General features: G+C 38.7%; 1 protein-coding gene across 4 annotated transcripts in view; it reads left to right on the top strand.

Annotated features, from left to right (window-relative positions):
* The window catches only part of LOC133660433 (hormone-sensitive lipase-like), a 242,021-nt gene that overhangs the window by 166,234 nt on the left and 62,498 nt on the right, over positions 1 to 13,289 (top strand). For all 4 annotated transcript variants that reach the window (XM_062063930.1, XM_062063928.1, XM_062063929.1 and 1 more), the window contains 2 exons: positions 9,443 to 9,527; positions 9,788 to 9,859. In XM_062063930.1, the coding sequence (XP_061919914.1) occupies positions 9,443 to 9,527; positions 9,788 to 9,859 (157 nt within the window). The remainder of the gene's footprint in view (positions 1 to 9,442; positions 9,528 to 9,787; positions 9,860 to 13,289) is intronic.

The following is a 13,289-nucleotide window of genomic DNA, read 5'->3' on the forward strand; positions in this document are numbered from 1 at the left end:
GGTATTTTTGGGTTCATTGAGGTTAGCTAATTTTACTTGTTTTGGAAAGTCTTGACAAGCCAAATTTTCTTGTTCTATTGGCAGATAATTTTGCTTAGTTCAAATAAAATACCCCTAATTTTTGTATTTTTTTTCTTCTTGTTTTTGAACACTGACTTTTTGCAGTGTGCATTTAGGTTAAATAGATCATCTGCAGAAAAGCAATTGCTTTATCAACTTTACAGTCATTCTGGAAACCATTTGGTGACGCAATACAATCCCTAACAGGATGGAGCTCTGCATCTACCATTCATCCATTCTATCCTTTCCGGAATTACAGTTCCGAGACATGGCTGGCAGACACTCTGGCTCACAGATTTGACAGGTTTAACAGTAGAGCCCTCAGGACCATTGGAAACATTAGGTGGTCTCCACCATTGTCTAACCGAGTCCCGAGAGCCAGCACATGTCAGCCCCACTGCATCCTGCCTCGCAGCGCAGAAACATATAAAATGGTGTGGACATGTCCTCCGGCAGCCTCTGGACCACACAACAAAAGCCCAGATGATGTCGAACCCCAGGGCCTTGCGCTGCAAAAAACCCCCAGAGGCAATGCAGAACCTGATGCCTGGATGTTATTCAGAAAGACCTGAGCTAACTGGGGCTGCACACTTGAAAGACAGACACATCTGGAGGCAACTGGTCGACCTGATTGGCTCTACGCATGGTGGCAGCCCTCGCAAGAGCTCTAATAAATAATGAATCAAGTTCACCAGTTTAAGATTCCATCCAGCAGGTTTATCTTTATGCTTGTGGTCCAGTCGGCAAATGGAGTCAAATTTGATTGGCTGTAATCAACTTCTGCTTTTTCACAAGCTGAATTATCAGTAATGAAACTAGAGATGTCCGATAATGGCTTTTTTGCCGATATTCCGATATTTTCCAACTCTTAATTACCGATTCCGATATCAACCGATACCGATATATACAGTCGTGGAATTAACACATTATGATGCCTAATTTTGTTGCGATGCCCCGCTGGATGCATTAAACCAGTGGTCCCAAACCTTTTTGTAGCTGCGGACCGGTCAACGCTTGAAAATTTGTCCCGTGGAGGGGGGGGGGGTGTATTTAAAAAAATAAAAAAAGTATTTTTATTTTTATTTTTTTTTTATTTTTTATTTTTTACATAAATAAATAAAATCATGTGTGCTTACGGACTGTATCCTTTTTCTTTAAACATGCCTCAAAACAGCAGCTTGGAATTTGGGACATGCTCTCCCTGAGAGAGCATGAGGAGGTTGAGGTGGGCGGGGAAAGGGGGGTAGTGGGGGTGTATATTGTAGTGTCCCGGAAGAGTTAGTGCTGCAAGGGGTTCTGGGTATTTGTTCTGTTGTGTTTATGTTGTGTTACGGTGCGGATGTTCTCCCGAAATGTGTTTGTCATTCTTGTTTGGTGTGAGTTCACAGTGTGGCGCATATTTGTAACACAGTTAAAGTTGTTTATACGGCCACCCTCAGTGTGACCTGTATGGCTGTTGACCAAGTATGCTTGCATTCACTTGTGTGTGTGAAAAGCCGTAGATATTATGTGACTGGGCCGGCACGCAAAGGCAGTGCCTTTTAAGGTTTATTGGCGCTCTACTTCTCCCTACGTCCGTGTACAGAGCTGTGTTTTAAAAAGTCATAAATTTTACTTTTTGAAAGCCATACCGATAATTTCCGATATTACATTTTAAAGCATTTATCGGCCGATATTATCGGACATCTCTAAATGAAACCAAACGAGCGCCTTGAGGAACTAAGAAGGCAGTGAAATGTGAGGAAGTTGCTCTAGTTCAGTTTTGATCATGACCATGATGTTCATGTTAATTATTCTATTGATCATTGATTTAGGACAGGATAGAATATACTTTATTCATCCCACAGTGGGGAAATTAGGTGGTTGCAGTGCAGATACAAATATATTACAAAAAATAGGATAAACACATGAAATCAAGAGAGAAACCTCAAAGGACATAAAATACATGAAAAGAACACAGAGCTAATGCAACCAGCTGCCACTTCAGCGGGGCAATTTCTACATCCAGATTAAAGTAAAACACAAAGAAAAAATTGCAAAAAAAATACATATTGCGCACATACAGTACAGGTCAAAAGATTGGACACACCTTCTTATTCAATGCGTTTTCTTTATTTTCATGACTATTTACATTGTAGATTGTCACTGAAGGCATCAAAACTATGAATGAACACATGTGGAGTTATGTACTTAACAAAAAAAGGTGAAATAACTGAAAACAGGTTTTATAATCTAGTTTCTTTAAATTAGCCACCCTTTGCTCTTTTTACTGCTTTGCACACTCTTGGCATTCTCTCAATGAGCTTCAAGAGGTCACCTGAAATGGTTTTCACTTCCCAGGTGTGCTTGAAGCTCATCGAGAGAATGCCAAGAGTGTGCAAAGCAGTAATGCACTAAAAAGCACAGCATTAGTCACAAAGGTACCACCTCTTGGTGCTCAGTCCTGGAAGGGCTTAAAACTAAAAGCAAAAAAACAAGAGGAAACTTTTACAAACATAAAAGAGGACACACAAGAACTCATTGCTCCTGCAACCAGAAGCCACTACAGCGGCGCCATCTTGGAAGGGAAAAAAAACCGACATAGGAAACAGAAATAGTTGCGATGATTATTATCCATTTTCTGTTCCCTCCTGGTATTTTTGCGTCAATTTAAAGGCCTACTGAAAGCCACTACTAGCGACCACGCAGTCTGATAGTTTATATATCAATGATGAAATCTTAACATTGCAACACATGCCAATACGGCCGGGTTAACTTATAAAGTGACATTTTAAAATTCCCGGGAAATATCCGGCTGAAACATCGCGGTATGATGACGTATGCGCGTGACGAAGTCCGAGTAACGGAAGTTATGGTACCCCGTAGAATCCTATACAAAAAGCTCTGTTTTCATTTCATAATTCCACAGTATTCTGGACATCTTTTGCAATTTTTTTAATGAACAATGAAGGCTGCAAAGAAGACAGTTGTAGGTAGGATCGGTGTATTAGCAGCGGACTACAGCAACACAACCAGGAGGACTTTGTTGGAGCGCTAGCCGCGCTAGCCGCCGACTTCACCTTGACTTCCTACGTCACCGGGCCGCCAAACGCATCGGGTGAAGTCCTTCGTCCTTCTGCCGATCGCTGGAACGCAGGTGAGCACGGGTGTTGATGAGCAAATGAGGGCTGACTGGCGTAGGTGGAGAGCTAATGTTTTTAGCATAGCTCTGTGCAGTCTGGTTGCTAAATTAGCTTCAATGGCGTCCTTAGCACAGCATTGTTAACCTTCGCAAGCCTGGAAAGCATTAACCGTGTATTTACATGTCCACGGTTTAATAGTATTGTTGATTTTCTATCTATCCTTCCAGTCAGGGGTTTATTTATTTTGTTTCTATATGCAGTTAAAGCAAGATGCTATCATGTTAGCTCGTAGCTAAAGCATTTCGCCGATGTAAAAGGCACTGAATGTCCATTTCGCGTTCTCGACTCTCATTTTCAAGAGGATATAGTATCCGAGGTGGTTTAAAATACAAATCCGTGATCCACAATAGAAAAAGGAGAGTGTGGAATCCAATGAGCCAGCTTGTACCTAAGTTACGGTCAGAGCGAAAAAAGATACGTCCATCACTGCCTCTCAAGTCCTTCACTGTAACGTTCCTCATCTACGAATCTTTCATCCTCGCTCAAATTAATGGGGTAATCATCACTTTCTCGGTCCGAATCTCTCTCGCTCCATTGTAAACAACGGGGAATTGTGAGGAATACTAGCTCCTGTGACGTCACGCTACTTCCGCTACAGGCAAGGCTTTTTTTTATCAGCGAGCAAAAGTTGCGAACTTTATCGTGGATTTTCTCTACTAAATCCTTTCAGCAAAAATATGGCAATATCGCGAAATGATCAAGTATGACACATAGAAGGGATCTGCTATTCCCGTTTAAATAAAAAAAAATCATTTCAGTAGGCCTTTAAGTAAAAGCAAAACAGCTCAAATTACTTTACTATTTCTTGTTCTGCGCCAACTCTCCACACGGCAGACCAGCTGGGAGGCTTGCCGACAATATGGCAAAATAGCACAAAACTCTCCAAGCGGCAGCCCGTCTCAGAGATGGTTTCGAATGTTTCCAAAAGCGAGACAAAATAACATGAATTTGAATGTTATTATGCAGAACAGCAGATGTGAAGTGACGTGTTTGAACGTAGTAGAAGATTAGAGCTGCACAATTGTAATTAGCAAGCCTGGCGGAAGCTTGGCACTCTATCTGATTAGGACGCCGTTTTGATACTGATGTAAATCACTGGGAGCTGTTGATACTAAATACAAACTGGTACTGTATCTCTCTTTTTGTTGGTAATTAGTTCTAAAATCTCACAAATATCAACACAAAAATATTTCAATGAGAATAATTACAGTTTTACGTGCAGAAAACCGTGTTAGAAAGGACTACGATACGAACAGGGGTTGGATGAAATGAATTGTGCTTCCTCATATTCCTTTTCGGACATGCTGTAATAAGAAGTTGGAAATATATGATGTATCTTATTGCATGTTCAAAATAAACTAACACCATAAAACGGCCACCGCTGCTGCTCACTGCTCCCCTGTGGGGATGGGTCAAATGCAGAGGATAATTTCACCGCACCTAGTGTGTGTGCGTGACAATCATTGGCACTTTAACTTCAACATATATGTAGCTAATACTGGATCTGCGTAAGAAATGTGTAATATCGCAGAATTGCCCACCAATTAAGTACATGCCTCTAGGGCAGGGGTTCTTAACCTTGTTGGAGGTACCGAACCCCACCAGTTTCATATGCGCATTCACCGAACCCTTCTTTAGTGAAAAATAAAATGTAAGGATGTCCAATAATGGCTTTTTGCCGATATCCGATATTGTCCAACTCTTTAATTACAGATACCGATATCAACCGATACCGATATAAACCGATATATGCAGTCGTGGAATTAACACATTATTATGCCTAATTTGGACAACCAGGTATGGTGAAGATAAGGTACTTTTTTAAAAAATCAAATAAAATAAGATAACTAAATTAAAAACATTTTCTTGAATAAAAAAGAAAGTAAAACTATATAAAAACAGTTACATAGAAACTAGTAATGAATGAAAATGAGTCAAATTAACTGTTAAAGGTTAGTACTATTAGTGGACCAGCAGCACGCACAATTATGTGTGCTTACGGACTGTATCCCTTGCAGACTGTATTGATATATATTGATATATAATGTAGGAAGCAGAATATTGATAAAAAAAACCCTTTTGTGTGAATGAGTGTAAATGGGGGAGGGAGGTTTTTTGGGTTGGTGCACTAATTGTAAGTGTATCTTGTTTTTTATGTTGATTTAATAAAAAAAACCAAAAAAAAACAATACAGATAATAAAAAAACCGATACCGATAATTTCCGATATTACATTTTAACGCATTTATCGGCCGATAATATCGGCAGGCCGATATTATCGGACATCCCTAATAAAATGTTTTGTTTTTTTCAAATTCAAGACAAAGTTATATGTTTTTGGTAACACTTTAGTATGGGGAACATATTCTAAGTAACAAAGACTTAATTTAGAGTTATTTGGTTAGGGTTAGGGTCAGGGTTAGAGGGTTAGGGTTATAATAAGGCCATGCCGAATAAGGCATTCATAAGTACTTAATAATGACTAGTTAAGAGCCAATATGTTACTAATTTGCATGTTAATAAGAAACTAATTAATGGTGAATATGTTCTCCATACTAAAGTGTGACCATGTTTTTTTACTGGTGCACACTAGGGGAACATATTCTAAGTAACAAAGACTTAATGTAGAGTTATTTGGTTAGGGTTAGGGTTAGAGCAGTGGTTCTTAACCTGGGTTCGATCGAACCCTAGGGGTTCGGTGAGTCGGGCTCAGGGGTTCGGCGGAGGTCAAGACACACCCGACTCATCGTGTAAATAAAAACTTTTCCCTATCTGCGTATTACGTATACGGCAACAGCAGAAGTCAGACTGATTTGTAGGTGTGTAATTTGTTTTGAGTTTATGCACCGTGTTGGTTTTGTTGTTTGAACAAGGTGATGTTCATGCACGGTTCATTTTGTGCACCAGTAAAAAAACATGGTAACACTTTAGTATGGGGAACATATTCCCCATTAATTAGTTGCTTATTAACATGCAAATTAGTAACATATTGGCTCTTAACTAGTCATTATTAAGTACTTATTAATGCCTTATTCGGCATGGCCTTATTATAACCCTAACCCTCTAACCCTGGCCCTAACCCTAACCAAATAACTCTAAATTAAGTCTTTGTTACTTAGAATATGTTCCCCATACTAAAGTGTTACCAAAAATCTATAACTTTGTCTTGAATTTGAGAAAAACAAAACATTTTATTGTTCACTAAAGAAGGGTTCGGTGAATGCGCATATGAAACTGGTGGGGTTCGGTACCTCCAACAAGGTTAAGAACCACTGTGTTAGAGGGTTAGGGTTATAATAAGGCCATGCCGAATAAGGCATTAATAAGTACTTAATAATGACTACCGTATTTTTCGGACTATAAGTCGCTCCGGAGTATAAGTCGCACCGGCCGAAAATGCACAATAAAGAAGAAAAAAACATATATACGTCGCACTGGAGTATATGTCGCATTTTTGGGGGAAATGTATTTGATAAAATCCAACACCAAGAATAGACATTTGAAAGGCAATTTAAAATATATAAAGAATAGTGAACAACAGGCTGAATAAGTGTACGTTATATGAGGCATAAATAACCAACTGAGAACGTGCCTGGTATGTTAAAGGCCTACTGAAATGATTTTTATTTATTTAAACGGGAATAGCAGATCCATTCTATGTGTCATACTTGATCATTTCGCGATATTGCCATATTTTTGCGGAAAGGATTTAGTAGAGAAAATCGACGATAAAGTTCGCAACTTTTGCTCGCTGATAAAAAAAAGCCTTGCCTGTACCGGAAGTAGCGTGACGTCACAGGAGCTAGTATTCCTCACAATTTTCCTTTGTTTACAATGGAGCGAGAGAGATTCGGACCGAGAAAGTGACAATTACCCCATTAATTTCAGCGAGGATGAAAGATTCATGGATGAGGAACGTTACAGTGAAGGACTAGAGAGGCAGTGACGGACGTATCTTTTTTTTCGCTCTGACCGTAACTTAGGTACAAGCTGGCTCATTGGATTCCACACTCTCCTTTTTCTATTGTGGATCACAGATTTGTATTTTAAACCACCTCAGATACTATATCCTCTTGAAAATGAGAGTCGAGAATGCGAAATGGACATTCACAGTGACTGAACATGTAAATACACGATTAATATTTTTCAGCTTGGCGAAGCTAAAAAAATAGAAGCTAACCTAGCTACGTAGCCAACGTGATAGCATCAGTCTCAAATGCAGATAGAAACTAAATTAAAAAAACCCTGACTGGAAGGATAGACAGAAGATCAACAATACTATTAAACCATGAACATGTAAATACACGGTTAATATTTTTCAGCTTCGCGAAGCAAAAAAAATAGAAGCTAACTTAGATGTGGCGGCGGGCGTTGTACGCTTTTGACGACACCCCGGCCGCCATCAGAGTCGGCAAGAAACATATATTTCCCCAAAGTTACGTACGTGACATGCACATATCGACACGCACGTACGGGCAAGCGGTCAAATGTTTGGAAGCCAAAGCTGTACTCACCGTAGTGCGTCTGCTATCCTGCTCAAAACACAACACAACCTCCTGGTGTTGGTGTTGCTGTAGTCCGCCGCTCCACCGATCGCACACCTACAACTTTCTTATTTGCAGCCTCCATTGTCCATTAAACAAATTGCAAAAAGATTCACCAACACAGATGTCCAGAATACTGTGGAATTATGTCGAAGAAAACAGAGGTATTTCCTCGTGACGTCACGCGCATACGTCATCATACCGCGACGTTTTCAAGCGGAAGTTTCCTGGGAAGTTTAAAATGTCACTTTATAAGTTAACCCGGCCGTATTGGCATGTGTTGCAATGTTAAGATTTCATCATTGATATATAAACTATCAGACTGCGTGGTCGGTAGTAGTGGCTTTCAGTAGGCCTTTAAGTCTTTGTTACTTAGAATATGTTCCCCATACTAAAGTGTTACCAAAAACATATAACTTTGTCTTGAATTTGAGAAAAACAAAACATTTTATTGTTCACTAAGGAAGGGTTCGGTGAATGCGCATATGAAACTGGTGGGGTTCGGTACCTCCAACAAGGTTAAGAACCACTGGGTTAGAGGGTTAGGGTTATAATAAGGCCATGCCGAATAAGGCATTAATAAGTACTTAATAATGACTAGTTAAGAGCCAATATGTTACTAATTTGCATGTTAATAAGCAACTAATTAATAGGTGAATATGTTCCCCATACTAAAGTGTTACCATGTTTTTTTTTTATGGGTGCATAAAATGAACCGTGCATGAACATCACCTTGTTCAAAGAACAAAACCAACCCAGTGCATAAACTCACAACAAATGACACACCTGCAAATCAGTGTGACTTCTGCTGTTGCCGTATCCGTAATACGCAGATAGGGAGAAGTTTTTATTTACACGATGAGTCGGGTGTGTTTTGACCTCCGCCGAACCCCTGAGCCCGACTCACCGATCGAACCCGGGTCAAGAACCACTGCCCTAGGGCAACAACGTTAATATATGTTTGATGAAACGTGATTATGTGCATGAGTGTATGTATGTATATGTACTTGTATATGTACAGTATGTGAATATGTATGTTTATACAGTGAATGTTCATGTACAGTATGTGTATATGTATGTTTGCACAGTGAATGTGCGTGTGGATGTACGAACTTTGAGTATGTAGGTGTTGCGTTGACCAGCATTCCTCCAATGGGGAATTCAAATTGCTAGTCTCTCCCAGATTCTTTTTATGGCACATAAGCTGATGTTTGTATTCAATCAACAGGCAGTAATTGGTATTTTGTGGTTTATTCTCCAAGCTTAGAGGACAAACGTGAGACCAGTCTAGCACACCAGCGTTCCCCAGCCCGGTCCAGATCGGTCTAGCGTGATCTTCCCTCTGTCCCTCGCCCCCACTCCCTTTGTTTAGACTAGTCCGAGTTATCTCTACTCTGACACATTCCAATCTAGAAGGCCAACACCTTACTATGAGACTCAAAAGAAGGAAGAATACTAGCTATTCTTTATATGACTATAGGAGTTTAGAAAGAAGTAACACTTAAATATGGATATGATTCTGATCTGCTTCCAACATAGGTAAAAATTCTGCATCAATACATGTTTTTACTGTTTTTGCTATTCGTGCAGTCTTATCCAGCTAACTTAGAGCCACTCTCTCTGTCTCCACACACCCACACCCACACACTGCACACAGGGCGATGGCCTGCAGCTGGAGTATGAGATGAAACTGACAAACGGCCAGTCTTTCTGGACGCAGCACTTCTCAGCAGACGAGTTCGGTAAGAGAGAACGATTACCGCGCAAACCGGCCGCGGCACATTCGAGGTGCCACTTAGCACAGCCAATAAAAGGCAGTGAAGTGGACAAATGACGATAATAAACGGACAGCTGCATGAATTAATGATGACGGATGTACTGAGAGGAGTAGCCGCGATCTGCTTTATTTTTGTCATTCATTGACCCCCTCAATTTACCTGTTCCTTCCTCCTCAGGGATTCTATTTCTGTTCATCAACTCATCTCATGACTTCTTCCCCCAGGAATCTTGGAGACAGACATCACCTTCTTGGTCATCTTCTCCATGGTGTTCCTGCTCTCCTGCTACTTTGCCTGTAAGTATCTGTCAGTCAGTCCCATTACCTTTTGTAAAGTCATGTTTTCTTGATGGCATAGGAGTAGCTTCTCCTGTTTTTCTCCCTGGACGCTGAGAAAGAGCTTTGTAGTCATGAAACTTTCCACCAGAGCAGCACTTTTGCTAAGATTTTAGAAAGCATAACGGAGGAGAAAAAGGTGGTTTTCATATCGGTTCCGTTTAAATTTTTAATTGCCGGTGAAGGATGCTTTGCGGCATCGTTGTAAGCCTGCTGGGCTCACGGGATGCAGACATTTGAGGCTGGAGGCGGGAGGAATGTAGCGCTCCCTTCCAATAGAATGAACATTTTACTTGAATGCATGTCGTTTATTTGCCCAAAACTTGGCATCAGTTTTATCTAAAGTTCTTTTAGCTTGTATTGAGGTATACAGGTGCAGAGAATTGCACTAATTAAAGGCCAAATGTCCTTTTAATATTCAATGTTACTTTGCAGAATATTATTTTATTTATACATTATTATTTCTATGCATATCATATGGCACACTGCAATCTATTGAGCTCAGATAAATGCCAATTGTTCTAAAATACTGTAAAGTGTTTGTATTCTTTAATCAATGAACATAGTGGTTAGAGCAGGGGTCCCTAAAATCCGGCCCGCGGGAAGTCCCAAATTTTTAAAAAAAATACTTATTTTTTTATTTTTTTTGTATTATTATTATTTTTTTAATTTGTCCTTACTAGTCCATTTTCTACCGTCTCCTAGCCACTCAGGCAAATCATATTGTCTAAAAATGCATTTTACCATCGATAACGTGACATGCAGCAAGTGCGCTCTTTACGTCAATTAGTGCGCGAGGAATATATATGTATGAATACATATATATGTATATATATATATATATATATATATATATATATATATATATATATATATATATATATATATATATATATATATATATATATACACACATATAGACACATATAGACACACACACACACACACACACATTTACATACAATATATATATTTTAAAAAATGGGAGCCATTACCTCCCTACTTGGCACTCAGCATCAAGGGTTTGGAATTGGGGGTTAAATCACCAAAATTATTCCCGAGCGCGGCGCACGCTGCTGCTCACTGCTCTCCTCGCCTCCCAGGGGGTGAACATGGGGATGGGTCGAATGCAGAGGACACATTTCACCACACCTAGTGTGTGTGAGTATCATTGGAACTTTTAACTTTAACTTGAATCCCTTTGTATTTACGTCCATAAAGTATTCCTGACCAGTGTTGGTCATAAAGTAATTAGTTACAAATCACTTCTCCCAAAAAGTAATTTTTAGTAGCTCAGTTACCTCATTGTAAGAGTAATTAATTACTCAGCAAAGTAACTGATGTGAAGTGAAGTGAATTACATTTATATAGCGCTTTTTCTCAAGTGACTCAAAGCGCTTTACATAGTGAAACCCAATATCTAAGTTACATTTAAACCAGTGTGGGTGGCACTGGGAGCAGGTGGGTAAAGTGTCTTGCCCAAGGACACAACGGCAGTGACTAGGATGGCGGAAGCGGGGATCGAACCTGCAACCCTCAAGTTGCTGGCACGGCCGCTCTACCAACCGAGCTATACCGCCCCCATGTAATTTTCACTTTATTTTATAGGCTGTTATGTTCGATAACATATTTTTGTCAAGTATTAAAGTTAAAGTTAAAGTACCAATGATTGTCACACACAATATTCACCTGTCCTTCCTCGTTGGAGGGACAGGTGAATACAGGTGTTCCTTGGGTAACGAACAAGCTCCATTCCTAGACAGTGATGTAGGTCGAGTTTTAGTGTAAATCAGGTCTTATACCTAAAATATCAATATTTAGGCCCACTCACACTTTACACAGAACACATGACAGACATATAAAGTACACTAATACAAAGAATAAATACAATAGTTTTGACACACTAATAAAAAGAGAACAACTATTTATGGGAGCTACATTTAAATATTTACGTCCAAATATTTATGTCACACATTACATTTGTCAAACACTCCAGAGTTCTCTGGATTTTACAGTACAAATGCTGTGGGTTACATCCTGCCTCACTTCAATTAACTAAATAATAATATTAATATAGATAAGATATATATATATATATATATATATATATATATATATATATATATATATATATATATATATATATATATATATATATATATCAGTGTTTCCCATAAACTGCCAAGATACCTGTGGCGGTGGGGGCGTGGCTATGGGCGTGGTCACCATGACACCATCGAGTAATTTGCATAATTTACTACAATGATATGATTTTCTCTAAAAAGGCTCAAAAAATGTATACTTACTAATTAATAATAACAGTTTTGTTTTAAACGTCCATCCATCCATTTTACAATATAATTACAACACTTTATGTACATATTTATATACAGATTTGAACAATAAGTTATTCACTGAAATATATTTATTAATTGTGGTTCTTACAAAAAATATATCTTATAAAATATAAAAGCTAAAATGTCTCTTAAAGCTCTGCCCCTTTAATTAGTGCATACTAAATAATTTAACTCTAGCCTACTACTACAACCATATTATTTACCAGCAACATAAAGTCAAACAGAGGCAGAGGTGTCCTGCCACAGTCAGTAACAAATAAACAGAAAACAGTAGTGGTCAAATACAAATAAGGCAACAAGAGAAGTATCCTACACTTCTCTTTTGTAAAGTACATCTGAACAGCCTATATGGGCATCTACATCAACTATATGATTTTCCTGAGAAGCTGGACAGGACAAAAAAAAAAAAAAATTTAATTTTTTATTTGTGGTGGACGTAATTCTTTCGTGGCGGGCCGCCACAAATAAATAAATGAATGTGTGGGAAACACTGTATATATATATATATATATATATATATATATATATATATATATATATATATATATATATATATATATATATATATATATATATATATATATATATATATATATATATAAAAATACAAGAATAAATAAATGCCCCTCGGTTACACTGATTTTTCCCCTGTGATTGTCTTGAAGGCGTTTCTACTGTACCTTCTTAAAATATTGTTTCAGGCAGAATAACCTTCTCTTCTCCTGCCAGATCTGGTAATGGCACAGAATCAATGACCACTCTGATTTTAATGACCATTAATACTCTTATTGAAGCTCAATCGTGATAGTCAATAAATCGGGAAGACATTTGCTACTAATATTGGTTGTTGTTTATCCTCTGTCAGCTTTTAATGACGTTCATTTTCACTTCCATGGCGCACCGCTGAAGGGGAGACCTAATGAAGTCTGTAAAGATAACTAAAAAGTGACATTACTGTAAACTTCCTCAGTTTAGGGCAGCGTGACTCGAAAGAGTGAGCACAGTGCAGCGACAGATGGCTCCCTCAACTGTCA

The sequence above is a fragment of the Entelurus aequoreus genome, linkage group LG11 (genome assembly GCF_033978785.1).
Source record: "Entelurus aequoreus isolate RoL-2023_Sb linkage group LG11, RoL_Eaeq_v1.1, whole genome shotgun sequence".
Taxonomy (NCBI): Eukaryota; Metazoa; Chordata; class Actinopteri; order Syngnathiformes; family Syngnathidae; genus Entelurus; species Entelurus aequoreus.